Source organism: Microcaecilia unicolor, chromosome 1 (genome assembly GCF_901765095.1).
Source record: "Microcaecilia unicolor chromosome 1, aMicUni1.1, whole genome shotgun sequence".
NCBI classification, from domain to species: Eukaryota; Metazoa; Chordata; class Amphibia; order Gymnophiona; family Siphonopidae; genus Microcaecilia; species Microcaecilia unicolor.
In genome coordinates, this window is record NC_044031.1 from 262,900,080 (window position 1) to 262,922,300 (window position 22,221).

Consider the following 22,221-nt stretch of genomic DNA (forward strand, 5'->3'; position numbering starts at 1 on the left):
AGGGCATAGTCCCTAGTACTCCTGGCATTTTTGAGAGCAGCATCCACCACCATGGAGTCATGGGGTAACAGACCTCACCAATCCGGTTTTCCGTGGATCCGATATTGGGTGTCAATCTTGGGGACCACAGGGACAAAGGGTCGCCCAGGACCTGACGTGGACTGCCTAGAGTACCTCGTGGAGAGGAGCCATCACTGCCTCCTTAGGTGGAGAGGTGTAGTCCAGGACCTCGAGCATCTTGGCCCTGGGCTCATCCTCCACTTCTATGGGGAATGAAATGGCCTCAGCCATTTTCCATACAAAGAGGTGGAGAGGCTCTCTGGTGGAGGACAGTCTCCTCTCAGGTGGAGGTGAAGGGGAAGGCTCAGAAGGGATCCCATAGGGCTCATCTGAGAAGTACCTGGGATCCTCCTCTGATTCCATGAGCGTTTCCTCTTCAATATTGGACAGCACTTCCCTTAGGGATGTCAGAGACCGGGCCCCGCCTCGAAGTAGAGGATCCATGTCCTCGAGAACGGCATCGTGGAGTCTGATCCCACCTCGACTCCAGCAAAGCTTCCTCCACTGAGTCAAAGGGGTACCAGCCTGGGTGTCAATTGACACTGGGGCTGCAAGCGGAGCCTGTGTCAGAGGCCAAACTGTGGGCTGAGGGCCAGGTGGAGCTGGGGCAGAAGGCATGGCAGGTGCAGGCACCCCCAATGCCAATTGCACATCGCTGCATCAATCCCTTCAAAGTTCAGGGAACAAGGCCCGGATACACTCAGAGAGTGGCCATTGGTAAAGGCTGAGGGGCTGGATGGAGCTCAGGATGCCGAATCACTTGGGGTGTGGGAGCAGGACCCCGGCTGCTGGGAGATGTATGCTTCAAAACCTCTTGAATGGAAGGGGAGCGATCCTCCTGGCATCAACACTTCTAGGGTGCAGAGTCCCCTCAGCGTCCCAGAGCTCCCGGCACCATGTGTCGAAGGGGATCTGTGATGGTACTTCTTGGCCTTCACTTGATGCAAGTCACCCAAGTTCCTCTGTGCCAGACAGGACGACGTCAAATCCTTCCGTCGTCTCTAACGATGGACTGTCCCGGGGGGCCTGCATAACAGGAAGCCTCGAGGCAGGTGGAGACCCACTTGATGCCTCACTGCTCCAGTGTCTCTGGGTCTCGCAACAGCCATTCCTACCTTGACTCCTGATGCTTTACTAGACACTGATGCCGACCTTGGAAGAACTGGACCGAGCCAGTCAAAAGTTCATCCCCTACTTTGACTGGGGAACCAGCAGGGATTTCAGAGTCCTCTGCTGCCATGGGTGGGAGCAAGAGCTCTGGGTATTCTGAGGTGGACAAGGTGGAGGGAACCTACACCTTTGAGGGTAGTAGGTCCTCCGTTGCCCTCCACTAGAGTGGGCTGGGAAAGTGATCTGAAGGTATCAGTATGCTTCCTAATGAGGTCAGTAACCTCTTCACTAGTCACCAAAAAGATCACCTGGCAAAGAACATCTGCCAGCTTCTCCTAAACTGGTGGCTCTAGGTCTGAGGCATGCAGTTAGGTGAGTCTACATACCCCAATACTGATGGAGGAGGCTCTGAATGCCTCTGTTAATAGACCGGACTTCTCTGCACCAAAAAATATGTTTGTTGCTTTTCACAACCTTCAATACCTCTCCTTGAGATCTGTAGGTACAGCTACAAGGATTCTGGTTAGACCCGAATGCTGGGGGAAAAAATAGATTCAAATAAAATGACTTGATTTTAACAGAAACTACCTCGACCGGGATACTTGAGGCTTAAGGAGGCCTAGTGACAACAGCAAGTAAATTATAGAAAATGATGGAAACTAAAGGGAAAAGACAGCAGTGCCCCACAATGAACACTTAGCGTGATATAAATTAAGTAAAACAGAAATAAAGGCAACAATTGCCAATGAAAGACATGCAAGCTCAGGTAGATGCTGACAAATGTGGCCATCTGCTCCCCAGAAGAGACTGGCTTGGTACCACACGATGGTGGCAGGAGGGAGGTGCAAGCATGTGCAGTGAGCCACCATCAAAGGCTTTGAGAAGTTGCTTGAGAGCAGTTCCTGGGCAGGGCTCCTTTCGATGTCACCCATCAGTATGGGGATATCCTGCGTCTCCTCAGAGAAACAATACCTAGAACAACAAATATAACAAACTAGTAAAATGCAAGAGAGCTATGACAAATCTGAAACAAACCTTTGTACAAACCACCACTACCGGCATGCCCAGGTTATGTATAAGTGTATCTTCACCCAGAGGTAAAATCAAACTGTCATCTTTGTCTTTTTGCAATAAAGTATTTCTTCTCTGTGGAGAAGCTGGAAAATCCTCTCTTGGTTCTTCATATTGTTGGAAATCTCTAATTACTGTGAATAAAAATATCAAGATTTTTTTTATGAATGCTTCATCATGGAAATATTCTCATTGCTACTGGAAGTTACACAATATAATACTTTTGAACTTTAGAAAAAAATGGTGTAAGTTGTAAACTATGCACGGATTGTTTATTCACACTACAGTTATACACATTTAATGAACCTGATCTCAACAGAAAATATGACTGGAACAGGAATGTTGGAGACTGTGAATGAAGGCTCATGGTATTAGTCAGTAGATGCCAGCTCAATTTTAATCCTTTCATACAAACCAAAGGAATCCAGAACATTTAAAAGAAGAATCCAAACAACATTTTCCTCTTAACATTCACCCTGAGGCTACAGAAAGTAGGAAAAAGCATTCCTTGATTTTGAAGAATATTTTCTCCACTGCAGGACATACTGTGAGACTTCTACATATCTACTTATGACCCATAACCATAGGATCCAATGACTTTGGCAGAAGCTCCTGAACAGACAAGATACTTTCCACTCTTCATAAGTGTTCAGCTAAACAAAAGTCTCTTGCATCACTGGATGAACAAAGAATTTTCATGCCCTTTCCTAAGTGCTTGGTATGCAAGTGCTCAATCATTAAGATCTGAGTCTATAAAGGGAACTACCATGGTATTCTGTGTAAAATCAATGCTCACCCACTACCTCCAAATAAAAAGGAATGGCCTCTTATTACCTGAACAAAAATAAGAAAAGATAGGTCCTCTGGGGATGACCTATTCCTTGCCTGAAGGTAGGAGTGGGTCCAAGGAAAAATCTAAGTCGTCAAAATTCAGTTCTCCAGAACCGTACATAGGAATCCAGTGCTCTTCAGGTTCTGGACTGAGAGAAATCCTACTTGAAGTCAGTCTGAATAAGAAGTATCCCAGATGACTCACAGCACAAGAGGACTTAACTAGGAATGTTCAGTGACTGTCAACTGCCTTTTACTGTATATGCCAAAGCAGTTTACAAGAAAAATGTAGTGGACAAATAGAAACCATTAAGAAGCAGAGAGAAAAGCAGAAGCATCAGTTACTGTAGAGATAGGGATAACAAAAGCTCTATGGGAAAATAAATAGTGATACAAAAAGAGCACAGGTTAAAAGTAGAACTGTCAAGATCCTGGACACTGCTACCACTCCTTAGAAGTCAATAAAACTTCCAGAAATTTTTTCCTAGTTTCTTTTTAGGGAATAGCCACAAACTTTGTGGAAAACCAAAAGTTCTCCCTAGATAGCAGGATAAATCAGCTCACAAAAAGTAATGCAACAGCACCAGCATACATTGCTTTCAGAGCACAGAAAAACAAAGTGGTTTTTCTGAGCTTGTGCAAACTTCCAACACTTCTGCTACTTTACCAGTCTAGTCTAATATAGGTATTTACATTTTGCCTAACCTGGACATGGCTCAAAGTGGATCACAAAAGGTGACAATTGCCAATGAAAGACATGCAAGCTCATAGTCCCACGAATTACAAAATCACCAGTAGATTATTCAACATAATTTAACAGTTTAATGCAGATCTTAAGTGTTTCTATGCACACACCTTGCCAGGAAGCTATCCGACATACCCTGCTAGATACAGAGAATCCTGTTACAGGTAAGCAAATTTGCTCTCTCATTTTATAAGCAGGAAAATGAGTCAACTGGAATTCCAATACTTGAGAACTGTCCTTTTCTTATTTATCTTTGGACTCTCAGGGCAAATCTCATTGATTATATTGTGGTATGTATCAAAGGGGAAGGAGAAGGCAACTGAAAAAACCATACTCACTCAAACACAACCTCTTCTAAAAACGTTGTCAGACAGTGATATATAAAGTTGTGAATGGATGACCAAGTTGCAGCTATACATGGTTTTTCAATAGCCAATTTGAGGGCAAGTGATCTCAGGCACCAGGGTGCAATCTTTAGGCAACATGGTGACACGTCGCCTGGGATTTGTCAAGCCTTGATCTAAATAGATATTGTATCAATGGGCAATGTAACCACTCATCATAGAATAAACTAGTACTCTTAACAGTCTAGTATGCATAGGGTCTATTTAGCCAATATGTGCATGAGACCTTGGAAGTCAAGCACTATGGATTGATGTGAACTACTACCACTACGTTTGGTAAAAACTCTGGGTGAGTTAAGAATTACCCTATTATAGAAGAGGCCATAAAAATACAAAACAAATGACTGGAGTTCACTTACTCTTTCATCTTAGTATCATTAAGGCCAAAAGGCAGTAAACGGTACTGAAAGTGCTGTGTTCCCAGCTGAAACCGAAATTACTTCCTGTGAGCTGGTATTGAGATGTGGGTGCAAGCATAAGTCCAGAGAGCATAGCCAATCGTTTTCCCGAATCATGGGAAGGGTGCTGAGAAAAACCATCCTAAACTTTTCTCGAACTAAAAATTTGTTCAGGGCTCTTAGGTCTAGTATGGGACGCATCCCCCCTGTTTTCTTTTGAACAAGGAAGTACCTGGAATAGAATCACAGCCCTTCTTCCCCTGGTGGAACGGGATTGACCACTTGGGCCTATAGAAGGGCTGAGAGTTCCTCTGCAAGTACCTGTTTGCGCTGGGAACTGTAAGAATGAGCTCCCGGTGGACAATTTGGAGGTTTGGATTACAGATTGAGGGTGTATCCTGACCGGACTATTTGAAGAAGGGAAAGGGAAACGAGACTTGATATACCGATTTCTGTGGTATTTTGCAACTACATTCAAAGCAGTTTACATATATACAGGTATTTATTTTTTTGTACCTGGGGCAATGGAGGGTTAAGTGACTTACCCCCAGTCACAAGGAGCTGCAGTGGGAATCGAACCCAGTTCCTCAGGATCAAAGTCCGCTGCACGGACACTTTTTCTGAGGCTATGCTGGAGCCAGTCAAAAACCCGTCCCTTGCTTTTGCTGAGGAGCCGCAGAGGCTTTAAGGCTTGTTGACGAGAACGAGCGCGCTGGGGCTGAGCCTCGACAGGCTGCCGAGAAGCAGGAGTATACCTACCCTAGCATAGGAATAGGGAGCACTCCTCTTCCCTCCAAAAAACCTCCTAGATAAAAGGTAGTAGCAGAAGATGCCCGGCAGGAGAGAGAATCCATAGCATCACTGTGCTTTTTGAGCTGGTCAGCCAGATCCTCTACTTTCTCACCAAAAAGGTTATGCCCCCGGAAAGGAACATCCGCCATCCGCTGCTGGAACCGAATGATCAGGACAGAGACACGCAGCCATGAGAGTCTGTGCATCACTATACCTTGGGCAGCGATCCTGAATGTTACATCAAAAGTGTCGAATGTAACCCTGGCCAGGAATTTGACACGCCTTCCGCTGCCTGACCACCTGGCGAAAAGGCTTGTGGAATCCTCGCGTCTCCTCGGGGCCGGGTCTGATGAAGGTCGGTCCCGGGGGGGGGGGGGGGGGGGCCTGCATAACAGGAGGCCTCGAGACAGGTGGAGACCCACTCAATGCCTCACTGCTTCCAGCATGAGTTGGTAGTTCCGCAGCCATTACCTTCGCTCTCGACGTTGATGCATCCCTCGATGTCGACACCGCCGACCTCGGTACAGATGTCGAAGTACTGGACTGCGCCCCAGAAAGCTTCTCTCATTGGGCCTCTCGAGACACTTGAGTCCGTTTCTTCATGCGAAGACAGACTACAAGCGGCTGGGCTATGGTCGGGCCCAAGGCACTGGATACACCAGACATGGGTACTGGTACCCAAGATGGTCCGGTTGCACCGAGTACAACGCTTGAAGCCGCTGGGTGTCTTTTTGATGACATGGAAGAAAAAAACGCTTCGGCAAAAATCAAAAGATGCGATCATGCCTGTTAAAAGAAAAGAGGGGCACGAAAAAGGGAACAACCCGACTGCGTTGAAAAAGAAAGGAAACTTTAAAAGGGCAAAAAAAATAAGAAACTACAGGTAAAGTTTTTTTTTTTAAACTATAAATTTCAACAACAAAAAAGAAATAAAAAGCCTCAAAAACGAAGGATCTCTTCCTGTGCCTGAGAGGAGCGGGGAAAAAACTTGACCTCATCTCACCGCGGAGAAAAGATAACTGAGCGGGAACGCTCGCGTGACGGAGGGGAAGTTGTCTGCGCATGCATGCTAGAAGGTTCTGGCAAACTAATTTTTTGCTTGCAAAATTGCTGATTCCTGGGCCAATGTGGGCATCGACCCACATGCGAGAACAAGCAGCCTGCTTGTCCTCGGAGAAAAATTGTTTCAAGCTAAAAAGTTGAGAAGTTTACGGCTCTCGCAGTCCAAAGAGTGGAGTTTCTCCTCTGCTGAATTGGAATGAGGCCCAGAAAAATAAGTAGGAATTACAATTGTTTAATATGAAAATCTGAACACACTTTTAGGAGAAATTTGGGATGGGTATGAAAAACCACTTTGTCTGGAGGAAAAAAAACCCCCTATAGGTAAGGCCAACACCTTCATTTCACTAAATCTTCTTGCAGAGATGAAAGTAATAAGGACAATCATTTTCCAAATGAGGTACTTAAGAGGCTTCTATTAATGGTTCAAATGGAGATTCCATGAAGCATGCTAAGACATTCAAATTCCATTGTACTGAAGGGGGTTTTATGGGTAGCCTAGTATGCATTAGTCCTCTCAAATTTAAATACTGAAATGGATGGGAAGAAATCTGTTCACTATCCTTTTGAACACAGCAGGCTGATATAGTGAATCCATAGATAATGACAATTCGTTTTCAGGTCCAAATAGAGGATATGAAGCAGACAATCCATTACTTGAGAAACAGGAAAAGTGACAGGAGTCATTAGGAAAAGTGACAGGAGTCATTAGAAGTCCATTGTACAAACCTGAACTAATAAGATTTTCTGATGGAAGGTTTTTATGAAACTAAGACCGTATAGAACTTCCTGAGATAATGGCATGTACCCAATTAATGAGCTTTCAATCTCCAGGCTGTATTAGTTAGAAGAACATGCCAGTCATCTACTTCACCCCAGCATCAATTCTCCAACCATTAGAGATGATAGAGATTAAGACTATCTGAATTCATGAAAACATGGGACAGGCATGTATCTCTTAGGGGGAGGAAGAGACAGTAGATGGCATGGATAGAAAGATTGGATTATCTGCCACCATTTTCTCTGTTTCTATGATATGGCAAGGAGATGAGTATACCAGATTTGTCTCAGCCAGCAAGAACTATTATAAAAAAAAGTGAGCTTTGTCCCAGGATACCTTTTGATGCACTCTGAAGATCATTAGGAAGGCTAGGAACGCATAGAGAAGCACCTTGGTCCAAAGGATGGAGAATGCATCATGGAATACTCTGATTTTGAGCACCTGAGCTGTGTGATAGTGTCTTGAGCTTCTCATTATTCTCATTTACCACGTTGAGTTTTAAGATTTGCTTAGCAATAGCTGGAAGCTTGCAGTTGCCAAACATCCTACAGAAGACTCCTGATGCAGGCCGTATTGGCCAAAACATGACTCGTGTCGAGTCTTAGATGTGTATGAATAAAGTCTTTACTCCAGCGACATCTAGTTTGCTTTCTTTTTACATTTTGTGTCACCTTTATCGTGTGTGTGCATCTTTGATAAACCTGTCAACCAAGTTGATAAGTTTTTGATCTTTCCTAGTGGGAGACAGCATATAATCTTGAAGTTTTATGTGTGCTAAATGCTACCTCATGAACTATAGATTGATGAGGTAAAGATCTTGTATTGTATCTCAAGTCAAATAGAGCTCATTTGCACTGAAGCAGGTGATTTCCAGTTAACCAAATGGAGAGTTGAAGAATTTCATGCACCGAGAAAACTATGATCTCTGTTTCAAAGAGTAAAAGACTGCAAAATAGATTGGAAGTCTCCTTTAAGTACATATAAGTAATGCCACACTGGGAAAAGACCAAGGGTCCATCGAGCACAGCATCTTGTCCACGACAGCGGCCAATCCAGGCCAAAGGCACCTGGCGAGCTTCCCAAACATACAAATATTCTATACATGTATTCCTGGAATTGTGGATTTTTCCCAAGTCCATTTAGTAGTGGTTTATGGACTTGTTCTTTAGGAAACCGTCTAACCCCTTTTTAAACTCTGCTAAGCTAACCGCCTTCACCACGTTCTCCGGCAATGAATTCCAGAGTTTAATTACGCGTTGGGTGAAGAAAAATTTTCTCTGATTCGTTTTAAATTTACTACACTGTAGTTTCATCGCATGCCCCCTAGTCCTAGTATTTTGGAAAGCATGAACAGATGCTTCACATCCACCTGTTCCACTCCACTCATTATTTTATATACCTCAGCCGTCTCTTCTCCAAGCTGAATAGCCCTAGCCTCCTTAATCTTTCTTCATAGGGAAGTCGTCCCATCCCCGCTATCATTTTAGTCGCCCTTCGCTGCCCTTTTTCCAATTCTACTATATCTTTCTTGAGTTGTGGCAACCAGAATCGAACACAATATTCAAGGTGCGGTCGCACCATGGAGCGATACAACGGCATTATAACATCCTTACACCTGTTTTCCATACCTTTCCAAATAATACCCAACATTCTATTCGCTTTCCTAGCCGCAGCAGCACACTCAGCAGAAGGTTTCAGTGTATTATCGACAACGACACCCAGATCCCTTTCTTGGTCCGTAACTCCTAACATAGAACCTTGCATGACGTAGCTATAATTCGGGTTCTTTTTTCCCCACATGCATCACCTTGCACTTGCTCACATTAAACATCATCTGCCATTTAGCCGCCCAGTCTCCCAGTCTCGTAAGGCCCTCCTGTAATTTTTCACAATCCTGTTGCGAGTTAACAACTTTGAATAACTTTGTGTCATCAGCAAATTTAATTACCTCGTTAGTTACTCCCATGTCTAAATCATTTATAAATATATTAAAAAGCAGCGGTCCTAGCACAGACCCTTGAGGAACCCCACTAACTACCCTTCTCCACTGTGAATACTGCCCATTTAACCCCACTCTCTGTTTCCTATCCTTCAACCAGTTTTTAATCCACAATAGGACATTTCCTCCTATCCCATGACCCTCCAATTTCCTCTGTAGCCTTTCATGAGATACCTTGTCAAACGCCTTTTGAAAATCCAGATACACAATATCAACCGGCTCCCCTTTGTCCACATGTTTGTTTACTCCTTCAAAGAACTGAAGTAAATTGGTCAGGCAAGATTTCCCCACACAAAAGCCGTGCTGACTTGGTCTCAGTAATCCATGTCCTCGGATGTGCTCTGTAATTTTGTTTTTGATAATAGCCTCTACCATTTTCCCCGGCACCGACGTCAGACTCACCAGTCTATAATTTCCCAGATCTCCCCTGGAACCTTTTTTAAAAACCGGCGTTACATTGGCCACTCTCCCAATCTTCTGGTACCACGCTCGATTTTAAGGATACATTGCATATCACTAACAGTAGCTCCACAAGCTTTTCAGTTCTATCAGTACTCTAGGATGAATACCATCCGGTCCAGGAGATTCGCTACTCTTCAGTTTGCTGAACTGCCCCATTACGCCCTCCAGGTTTACCATGAAGTCAATAAACTGAAGAAAAACACATGTCTAAAGCTTTAGAGACCGAGGAGGAATTTTGGATTTGAAAAATCCTTTAAATGCTCTTCAGGAGGTAGACAGTGCAAGACATCATATCTCCCTAATATGAGGAAAAATCATGGTCTAACTTATAAGCACAGGAATAAAAACTGTGAAGGACAATAAAATTCTGGTCCCCTTGAGGAGAGTCTCAAGAAGAGTGAGAGGAAACAGATAAAGACATGAAGGATTCTGAATGCTATTAGTAGCCTGAAAATTCAGTTTTGAATGCTGAAGAGTAGAGATATCTTGCACAAAAGTTTGAAGTAACTACAGTATACCATCACACTGATCCTCCTGAGAGACAGTAGATGGGCACAGGTGGGTCAGTGTTAAGGGTAACTGAAGCTTTAAATGTTTAACCAAGGAAGATTCTCTCAGTTAAGTGTTCTGAATCTGTGTGTTCTCCTTTCTGTTTATGCATTGCACATTCCCTGTCTGACAGGCTGGGCAGCCTTTGAGTGGTGGTCTGTCCTCATTCCTTGGGAGCAGACTTTGCTGTTTGTGTCTAACACATTACATTGTCTATATGTATAAGTGAGTATTAAGCTGTGTATAATGAACCACCTGGCAACTGTAGTCCTTAGGTGATGGGCCCTCTCTGAGGGGCAGATGCACTAAAGCTAAATGAGCCTTTAATGACTCTCCAACGAGGAAAATTTGATCCGTTGCATGCATCAAAGGGCTTTTACCGAGGAAGCCAGCAGCTAACGAAACGGAATGGAGATGAGCAATTAGTGTGAAAACCCCATTGAAACGACATGCACTAACCTTTTCCGATTGCCTTTTACGCAGGAAAAAGGCAGGAAAACTAACGACAGGTCTGGACCACTCGTTAGGACAGCTCTGTGCCAGGAAAAAATCATTAAGAGAAAAAATAAACAAACTTTGAGCCAATCCCAGCGCATTAGCAGAGCTAAAAGCGCTGTGATTGGTCCAAAGGACGTCAGAAAAACATAAATAATAAAATAAAAAAAAAGGGTCGGGAGGGGGCAAGGGCGCTCATCAGGAGCGTCCTGTACGGACGGCCTTGCACCCCCCCCCCGCTGCTCCCCACTTTCTCCGCCGCTCCCCCCCACCCCGAAAAAGCAAAATTCGAGCAGCCCCTGCCCCCCTCCCTTCCTCACTACTCTGCCTCCCCCCCCAGCTCCGCCTCCCGACATCCTCCGTCCTGTGCCCCGCCCCCTTTGGGGTCGTCGCCGCCATTCCCCTCCTCCATCGGGCCCCCCTCCCTCTTACCGGGCCGTGCAGCGCCTCATCTCCTCTGTCCGAAGGCGCTGCACGGGCAAGAAGACAGCTGATGCCTGCCTTCGCCCAGCTTCGATGGCGCGTCTTTCTCCTGCTGGGCCCGCACCTGTCTGACGCGGTTACCTACGTAGGTTACTGACGTCAGACAGGGGCGGGCCCAGCAGGAGAAAGACGCGCCATCGAAGCTGGGCGAAGGCAGGCATCAGGCTTTCTTCTTGCCCGTGCAGCGCCTTCGGACAGAGGAGAGAGGCGCTGCACGGGCCCGGTAAGAGGGAGGGGGGCCCGATGGAGGAGGGGAATGGCGGCGACGACCCCAAAAGGGGGCGGGGGCACAGGACGGAGGATGTCGGGAGGCAGAGCTGAAGTGAGAGAGTAGTGAGGAAGGGAGGGGGGCAGGGGCTGCTCGAATTTTGCTTTTTCGGGGTGGGAGGAGCGGCGGAAAGTGGGGAGCAGGGCTGCTTGTATTTTGCTTTTTCGGGGTGGGGGGAGCGGCGGAAAGTGGGGAGCAGCGGGGGGGGGGGGGGGGGGGGGGCAAGGCCGTCTGTACAGGACGCTCCTGATGAGCGCCCTTGCCCCCTCCCGACCCTTTTTTTTTTTTTCTTTTGTTTTGATTTGGGAGCCATGTGCTTGTGATTTGACTGTGTTTTGACTGTTTGTGGTATGCGCAGAGCAGCTAACATAACGCTTGGCTGTCTCTGCGCATGATTTGGGGGCCGAATTAATGATGTGTATTGTGATTCTTTGATACATTGTACGTTTCTATACCGATCTGAGCATGTGTGACTTTTTTTTTTTGGTGCATTCTTCGTTTTTTAAAATCGTTAGGGCCTTTAACGATTTTGATTTTTTTACGTTTGCTTGATGCATCTACCCCTGAGTACCTGTACTCTGATCCCAGTGTCTTATGGAGCCTTTCTGGTTTGCTTGGCTACCTTATACCTGATGGGAGGAGCAGATTCCCCACCACCACCCACCACCACAAAACAGGCCAGATGCTTAAGACAAGATTCAATCTGCACAGACATCACATGAAAATAGCCGGTGCCAGTCAAGCCCCCCACCCCTTGGGCCAACACTTACAAGACCAGAACACTGCACCAGTGATTTCACAGTAAGAATACTGAAAGGTAATTTTAAAACAATACAGGAACGTTAAGACCTTGAAATAAGAATGATTGAATATTTTGACACCCAACAAACAGGACTTAATAAGGATCTGGGTTTTCTAACCCATTATAAACCATAAAGCTGTATTTCTCTATTACCCTCCTCTCACCAAACAACACCCATCCTGTTAGAATATCAATGAAATGCTTTGATGTCCCCATGCATACCCCCACCCTCCCACTCTGTCAGACTGTCAACGTAATGCTTTGATGTTTCTCTTATATATACACTGTTAACACATTTGCTTATTTCCGATCTGACAAAGAAGGGCAACCTTCGAAAGCTAATCAAGAAATGTATTATGTCCAATAAAAAAAGGTATCATCTTATTTTCCATGTTTTATTTTGTTTGATTTCTATTGATAACCTTTAACAGTGGACTAACACGGCTACCACCCCCCCACCACCACCACCAAACACCTGTATAGCTCTCATAAAGAGAAGGAAGGTAGCTGTTAGGGTGCAGCATGTTCATGCTGAGGCAGTAATCCTACTGCCTAACTTCCCAAGCCTTAGAAATTCTTGGTGATTTTTTTTACCTTTAAGTATTTACACATTACCAGCAACGTGAAGCTGTCCTCACCCAGCCCCCTCCCTGTGTGTTGTCGGAAGGGCTGGTCACAGAAAGACGCAAATCTGTATTGACAGAACTCTTATGCCAGCGCATATCAATGTTAATTGTGCGTTTTCCCTTATTTTCTGATCAACTGCATTAAAAGGGCAATTTGTATTAAGAGTAGAGTCTTCCCTCTGGTAATGAATACTACGTTTAAGCTGAGTGGTGAAAGGAGACTCATTATAGAGTTTATTACAGGTGGCAAGATCTTGTAGATTTATTAGACTTAACTATAGGCGTTACTCCATGGAGAGAGGTCTGCAAGCAGCTGGATAACCTGAGGGGAAATGGAGCTCTGAATTTTTTCTTTGTTTTGAACAATCAAGGTGTCAGGGACAGCTGTTTAACAATTAAAATACTGCCTATAGCTTTTGTTACAGCACCAGAAGTCTGGAAAATGCTGCTTTAATGCTTTCCCCGCTTTCTGGAGGTGAAAATAGTAAAACACTTAGGAGCTGATACACAAGGCACCCCTTAAATAGGAGGAGGAGGTATTGCTCCTGCCATTTTAAGGTATGGAAAGGGGGGGGGCGGAGACCACAAGCAGGAAGCCTTTGCGTTGCCTGTTTTTTCCCCTACCATCCAACAGCTCCAGACAGAGCTGCTGTAAAATCTAGCTCATTAAAGCTAAGCGCTCTGTAGCTGTGCATCGCATGGAATGCTCATAATACTAATGAGCTCACTGTAATACGTTTGCATAAGGTTCTCAGCAACAGCACATGTTACAGCCATGGAAAACCCCTTTGTGCATCACTCACTAAACATTTGCTTTAAACTGGCTGCAACCAGTCTAAAGCAAACTTTGAAAGCTTGGTAAGCTTTGTGCATGGGGCTCTCAGGCTTATTGGCAGACACTCCCCTAAGACAGAACTAGTGTCTGACCAGGAGGATGAAGGACTTATCTACAATTTGTTCAGTAGTTGAACTGAGTAACTCAGAGGAACTACTGAGATGTCAAACTTGTTTCTCATATAAGAGAAGAATGTTCTTTGCATGCCTTGGTCATTGTTGAGAATAAAGAATTAACATACAGAAAAGAAAAAGTAAAACTAAGAGGAGATCTTTCATGCCATGGAAAAACAGATAAGAGTAAGAAGGAATCCTGCTGTGCGCAGGTATACCCACATGTACTCAGGAGAACAGAAGGGGAGAAAGGCTTTCCTGAGCATTTCCGATCTGACGAAGAAGGGCAACCTTCGAAAGCTAATCAAGAAGTATTAAGTTATGTCCAATAAAAAAGTATCATATTTTCTTTTCCATGTTTTATTTCTATTGATAACCTGAGCTAGAGGAAAAGTGTGCATCAGACACCAAAGGAGGTCACCACCACTCTGTATGCCTGTATCTCCCCTGCTTGTCTGCAGAGAAGTATTTTACCATGCTAATCAAAAAGTAAAAAGATATGCATACAAGAAACTAAACTAAAATTGAAAATTCAGTTTAATATGTACTCACTTTGCCGTTCCATTTCTTTAACTTCTTCTGGAGAAATTTTTAGTTTGTCTATATGCTCTCTAACAACACTTGCCCATTCTGTAAAGAATCCAGCGCTGTCCAGGTCGAGACATGTCTACAACTAGCATAATAATGTGTCCTTTACAGTACTGGTATCCAAAGCAAATTTAAGAAGACCTTTGTAATTCAGATCTCCATCCAGGATCCACACATTGCTCTGGTTTGATCTGTACAAAAATCAGAATGTTAAAAGTATAATTTACAATGTTAAAAATATAATTTACAAACAACTTACTATCTCACATTTTTCAGTAGTTACTGAAAAGAAAAAAAATTGGAAAAAGTGGCTGGGTAACTCATACTGGGGACAGGAAAACAAACATCCAACTTACCTTGAAATACATGTGAGTTTATGCAAGTATTTGGAAGAGATGAAAAATGAGCACTAACAGCTTAACTTGATTTTTAACAAAGTTCTTCATAGAATGTGAAAAGTTTTTATGGAGGTCAAACACATTATCTCTCACATATAACACATCCAAGTGTGCATTGTTCTTTTCCAGGAGACATATCTGATACTTACCAAGATGGAAAACTTGCAAAAAGTGGTGAGGATAAATCTTTTCTGCCTGTACAGATAAAGTGTGGGTGGCAATATCAATCAACAAAAAAGGTAATCGTTGTGCTATACGATAGAAACATGACCCAGTCTGCCCATCCTCTGTAACCAGGGGGTGTGCTGGTAAATTTTTAAAAGGCTCTTTCTCCAGACATCTCCAGCTCTGCAGTTGGAAGGGCCAGGGGTGGCCGGGGGGAGGGGGAGCAACAGTTGTCTCTCTCTCCTCCCTACCTTTGTGCAGGCACACTAGACATACCTTTGCTGGCAGCCAATAAATGGACTGCCACCACTCCCAAGGTCTTCCTCTGAGCAGCATGCTAGAACTTCTCACACATGCTCGAGAAATCCCAGCTTGCTGCTCAGAGCTGGAAACAAGGAGCGGGGAGCAGCAGCAGTCTATATACTTGGCTGGCAGGGCTCAGCATCTCCACCAGCAAAGTAAAAGAGAATTCAGCAGGGGGCCCAAGACCACATTTTGGGAGCCAGTTGTTAAAGTAGCCATGGAGGGCCCTACTTTAACAACTGGCTCCCAAAATTCTTTAAAAAAACTTAACAACCGGCTCTTTTGAGCCTGTGAGAGCCTGCTCCAGCACACCACTGTCTGTAACCCTCAATTCTACCTGTTCCTAAGTGATCCCACATACTTATCCCATGCCTTTTTAAATTCTGGAAAAGTCCTCGACTCCACCACCTCCACCACCCTTTCTGTGAAATAGTACTTCCTTAGGTTACTCCTATGCCCTCTTAACTTTGTCATATGCCCCCTCGTTCCAGAGCTCTCCATTTGGAAGAGGCTCTCTTCCTGTACATAATGCCCTTGAGATAGTTAAACGTTTCTAACATGTCTCCTCTCTTCCCTCCTCTCTTCCAGCGTATACATGTCGAATTCATAAGCCTGTCCCTATAATTTTGCATTCAAGACCGCTCACTAATTTCATAGCCGCTCTCTGGACAGACTCCAATCCTGTTTATATCTTTCTCTAGTGTGGTCTCCAGAACTGCATGCAGTACTCCAAATGGGGCCTCACCATAGACCTTATACAACGGCACTATCACCTCCTTTTCCTGCTGGTCATGCCATTATGCACCCAAGCATCCTTCTGGCTTTGGCCGTCGCTTTTTCTACCTGTTTGAAAGCTTTAAGGTCATCAGACACAATCACCCCCAAGTCTAATACTACTATAAATCATTTCTATAGTGCTACCAGTCGTATGCAGCGCTTTACAATTGAACATGAAGAAAAGGACAGGCTGGATCCCGGGCGGGGAGCACAAAGGCAGGGGCCATCTCCCGCTCTTCCTTCGCACACTGAAGCACTTCACCCCCTATAATGTATCGTTCCCTCAGATTTTGTGACCAAATGCATGACCCTGCATTTTTTGGAATTAAACCTTAGTTGACAAATATCGATCCATTCCTCTAGCTTCGCTAAGTCCTTCCTCATGTTATTCACACCCTCCAGGGTATCCACCCTGTTGCAGAGTTTAGTATCATCTGCAAAGAGACAAACCTTACCAGACAGCCCTTCCCCAATATCGCTCACGAAGACATTAAAAAGAGCCGGCCCTAGGACCGATCCCTGCGGTACTCCACCGATGACATCCTTTTCTTCAGAGCAAGCTCCATTTACCACTATCCTCTGTCTCCTACCATTCAACCAATTTTTAACCCAATCAGTTACTGTAGGTCCCATACTGAGGGCACTATCAGTCGCCTATGTGAAACCGTGTCAAAGGCTTCATTTGCTGAAATCCAAGTATACCACATCAAGCTCCCCTCCCACATCCAACTGTTTGGTCACCCAATCAAAGAAGACAGTCAGATTTGTCTGACACAACCTGCCACTAGTGAAGCCATGCTGTCTCGGGTCCCGCATTCCATGTAGTTCAAGAAATCTCACAATCCTCCTCTTTAGAAGTGTTTTCATTAGCTTACTCACCACAGAGGTCAGATGAGAAAGCTAAGCACAGAAAATTGTTTGGATCAGAGAGGATAGATTAGTATATGCCCAAAGACATGAAGGGTAATTCTTACAAGACATGTTTTACCAGAGTTTAAGATGAAAGTCTGGGGTTTTCAGATATTCTTGGGGGGAGGGGGAATATCGATTATACCTTGGAACCTAGGTATAGCTCAAAAGCGCTGGAAGGTGCTGTCAACTGGAGGGTAAAACCCTATGGAGCTGCATGGAAGAATTTTGCTTAAATAATAGGGAAACTAAGCAACGTTTTTTGGATTTAGTTCATATTTGTTCAGTAGTAGCTGAAGGCACATTACATTCAGGTACTATAGATATTTCCCCGTCAGAGTTTACAATCTAATTTTGTACCAGAGACAATGAGGGTGGTTTGCTTTTCAGAGAAAATCCAGGGTTCCTCATGCTTGGATGTGTTTTTGGCTAGGCAGGGGCAAGAGAAAGTCGTGGCAGATGCCAGGATTGAGCCCATCAATTTCAGATCTAGTGTGGAGACATGAGAGGCTATGAAGAGTAGTTCCTGAAGATCTAATGTTAGCCTTCTCCAAAAACTAGCAGTACAGGAAGAGCTGCAAACCCCCAAAACAACAATGGGTTAAGGTGGGTCTCCTTTGCAATGCTGGGTAACTCAACATGAGGAATAAAGATGACCAAAATTTCAGTAGACCAAAAAAAAAAAAAACCAGGAGAAACAGAGAAGTTCTAAGCCAAGAACTCAACGCTTTACAGAAACGTAAGTAAACATGTAGAAATAAGATATCACCAGCTTTTTTTTTTTTTTTGTGGGGGGGGGGGGGGGGGGGAGCTTAATGCTTCAGGGTTGGATAAGATTAATTTTTGCTCCAGCTAACCTAAGCAGGATGTCTGAGAACAGGAGAGTCAAACCCCATGCACAGCAGCTAAAGAAAAGCCAGAGCTCCAGGAAATGTTTCAAAGAGTATTTTAGACAAGAAGGCTGGCTAAAAGTAATAAATCCAAATGACTGTCATTTTGGCACTTCAACAAAAGAGCTCTAGTAATGCAAAACACCAGAGTGCTCAAGGGGATTTTTTGGATGAGTGAAATTAGCCACAAGGGCTCATTCAGGATATGCTGCTCTATCTCAGCCAATCTCAGGTTTGGGAGATAAGCAAAGCAATTAGAAGTTGAGATATAAATTATACCTTTCACACTCAGCACACTTGTCTATCACAGGTGATGTTAAAATAGGCTGGACTTCTCCTCTGAAATTTTACAATAGGAGGTTTTTATCTTCATCAGCACCCTTGTCAATGGGCATTTGGAACACCAGAAAAACACAAGGTCTTACAACAGGGGTGTCAAACTGCATTCGAACCAGTTTTTAAGATACTCTTAATGAATATGAATGAATATATCTGCATACAATGGAGGCAATGCATACAAATATCTCTTGAATATTCATTAAAAATTAATTCAGTAACTACCTTACTCCTTTTAATTATTTCTTCTCTTTATTAAATAATCTTTAATACCCTTGTATAAAAATGTCTACAATACTTCCCAATCATACCAATCTCATCATTTACTCACTTCTACCTCTCATACTGCCACCTGAGTACTCACTACCGCATTACAATAGTTATATTGTGCTTTACTCATATCTTATAACCCATTCCATAGATTACATCATTATCATATTCCTCAATGCATCGCAAAGTTCTTTTCTTAGCACATCCACTTATCTTAGACTAATATGGCTGTAGAGATATTTCCAGATTTTTGTCTGTTTTTTAAACTTTAACTTTTTAGTCCTGTTGTAATATGGTTTCCAGTGTCCTAGTGGTGCCTAAGGTAAGCTTATCAGTTTTAAGTTTTCTTTGCTTTTTTTTATTCACAACTGACTTGCCCGATCTCCCCAGAACACTTCAGATAAATGTCATGGAATTTAGAGTGGTTTATAACATGCTAAAGGCTTTCAGAAACTGGTTGGCGAACAAAATTATATTAATGCAGACTGACAGTCAAGTTGTGATGCATCATCAACAAAGAGGAATAGGATCCCACCCTCCTGTATTTTGAAACTCAATGTGGAACTGGATTGTCTCAAAGGATGAACCTAAGGGCCACATATCTGGCAGGGAAGAATTAACATCCTGGCCAACAGACGTGTACTACAATCATATAAGTGGTCCCTGATTCAGGGAGTAGCTCAAATAGATTTTCATGAGTGGAGAACACCCTTGATGAGATCTATTCAGCATTCCTTGGAACAAGAAGGTACCTCCATTCTATTCCAAAACAAGAATACACTGCAAACTAGTCTTGGACTCCCTCCTCCTGGCAGGGCCGGTCTTAGCAAGTGCAGGGCCCTATGCAGACCAATTTGGTGGGGCCCCATCCTAGCCCCGCCCCATTGATAAGTATTCCATTTATAGAATTTTTTTTATTATGAAATTTCAAATAAGACAAATGAAGCTAAACTTGTACAAAAAAAAACTGATTGAAATAAGCACAATGCTATCATTAAAACCTCCCCTCCCCAGAAATTATTCAGTTCAAGTCCACTACAATTAGTAGTTCCAATTCTCATAACAAGGAGAATAAAGGAAAAATATTAAGAAAAGATCCAGTACTTCAAATTCCCCTATTACTCTGTAACCCATCAAACCAGAGAGGCAAGTAGCCACATCAGTTACTAAAATAGTTTGAACTGATTGTACCTACTTTATATCAGATTTTGCTACTTCATGATTTCCATTCTCAGATTTTAGCTTAGTAATCTTTTCTTCCTGTGACTGCAGTCTAGCTTCCCAAATGATTAATTCGAGGTGTCATATCATTAATTACTGGAAGCAGTGTTTAGCTAAATCTGCTATTTCCATCCAATTTTTATCAGGAGAAATATCTGCAGATCTATGTGAAAATAACCCAGATATGTTAGAAACAGCCTCTTCCAAGCCAGAAGATCTTACTTGCTCAGCTTCTCCAGCAACTAATGTTGTTGGGCCAAATTCCTCTCAGGGAGGCAGACATTTCCAACCCTTGCACCGTCCGCAAGCGTCGTTAGATGAGAGAGACACTTCTCCTGATCTCCTGCCTGCATGGAATCCAATTTCGATTTGGCATAAGTGCACAACTGTTGGCGTCAGCAATGATGGCTCACCTCACGTCCTCACCACCCTCCGACCAGGCTCCAGCTTTTCCCGCTCAGTGACTCCCGCCCTCGCGTCCGGAAACAGGAAATACATCAGAAGGCGGGACATTGAGCGGGAAGCTGGAGCCTGGAGGTGAGCCGTCGCGCTGCAACTGTCTGTCGTCGGGGGCGTGGGCCATCGCTGCCTGGGCTGGCTCGCCTGGCATCGCTCAGTTAGTCGCTGGGGTCCGGGGACTCGGGAGCTGACGGCGGCTCAGCGGGCCAAGACCAGGGTGGGCGCCGCGCCGGTGGTGGCGGGAGCGGATGGCTGAGCTGCCGGGAATGGGGATCATCTCAGGCGACTAAGGCGAGCAGCGGCAGAGGTCAGAGAGGAGGCACGAGCGAGGCAGAGTTGAGGCGCACCACGTGAGGCCCCCTTAGGTGCGGGGCCCTATGCGGCCGCCTTGGTCACCTCTGCCTAAGACCGGCCCTGCCTCCTGGATTTTTTTTTTTTTTGAGGGGGTGGAGATGGAGGGGAGAAAAATTGGTCTGTATGTGTTTCCTCCATACTCCTAATAGCATAAACTTTGCAGAAAACTCAGGCAAAAACCAAAAGGAGGTCATATTTCTCATAGCTCCCTTTTGTCTATTTCATTATTTTTTTTATATTATTTTTACTACTTTTCAGTATATCAAAGATTATTGTACAACATGCATATCACTCAATAAACATCTATTGAACCTTACATTCCCTCCCCTCCCCTCATCCCCTATATGATATAGTGCCAGTGTCCAGATCTACTCGCGTTCATTGCCACATCTTTACTCTTTCAGTTGTGTAAAGTCACCACTATTCTAGGCGTATCGAGGTCCATCCTCGTTTCAATCTCCATGTGGCATATTGGTCCCACTGCTTACGGAATGATATGTTCCGCCCATTCTTTATTTCCGTTAACTTAGACATCTGATATATATAGTCCATTTTATGACTAACCTTTGCCACTGGTGGTATCTGTGGCATCTTCCAGGCCGATGCTAGCACAATTTTTCCTGCCACCAGCCACACTGACGCCAGGCGATGTTCTGCCTGGTTAACTCCTGCTGAATGAAAATGCAGAAGACATGTCTCCACCTTCAGGGCATAATGCTGTCCAATAATTTGTCCCAAAATGCGTAACAGTTCCGTCCAGTAAGCCTGGGCCTTAGGGCACAACCACCAAATAGGTATCATGTCACCTATCATAGTACATCCGCTCCAACAGTGACCCCCCCCACCCTGACCAAACATCCTCGCTATCTATTAGGTGTCAATACCATCTATATAATATTTTATAGCTATCTCCCACCAGTAAGCTGGAAATCGATACTCTCAACATACTGCTCATTACCTTTTCCCAAGCTCATAAGAGTTTGTTTGGATTAAGAGCTGTTTAAAAGATAGGAACTGAAAGTAGGGTTGATCATTATTCTCGATGGAGAAGGGTAGTTAGTGGGGTCCCTCAGGGTTCTGTGCTGGGACCGCTACTTTTTAACATATAATAAATGACCTTGAGATGGTAACTAGTGAGGTAATTAAATTCGCAGATGACACAGTTATTCAGGGTCATCTCGTCGCAGGAGGAGTGTGAAAGATTACAAGACCTCATGAGACTGGGGGATTGGGCGTACCCCATGGCTGATGGAAGTCAACGTTGACAAGTGCAAAGTGATGCATGTGGGAAGGAGGAACCAAATTACAGCTATGTTATGGCAAGGTTCCGGCTTTAGGAGTTACAGGCCAAGAAAGGGATCTGGGAGTCATTGTGGATAGGACGTTGAAAATCTTCAGCTCAATGTGCTGTGGCGGCTAGAAGGCGAACAGAATGTTTGAGTATTATTAAAAAGGGATGGAAAACAAACATGAGGTGTTATAATGTCGTTATATCACTCCATGGTGCGACCGCACCTGGAGTATTGTGTTCAGTTCTGGTCGCCTCATCTCAAACAAAGATATAAAGGAATTGGAGAAGGTGCAGAGAAGGGCGACAAATGATAAAAAGGATGGGACGACTACCCTATGAGGGAGAGGTTAAGACGGCTAGGACTCCTTAGCCAGGAG

The 22,221-nt window shown here is 44.2% G+C and overlaps 1 protein-coding gene across 1 annotated transcript in view; it reads right to left on the reverse strand.

The window, feature by feature from the left end:
- DYNC1LI1 (dynein cytoplasmic 1 light intermediate chain 1) overlaps positions 1-22,221 on the reverse strand; it is a 131,755-nt gene that overhangs the window by 75,298 nt on the left and 34,236 nt on the right. The window contains 5 exon segments of the mRNA XM_030206057.1: positions 2,206-2,375; positions 14,436-14,513; positions 14,516-14,539; positions 14,542-14,568; positions 14,571-14,650. Coding sequence (XP_030061917.1) covers positions 2,206-2,375; positions 14,436-14,513; positions 14,516-14,539; positions 14,542-14,568; positions 14,571-14,650 — 379 coding nt within the window.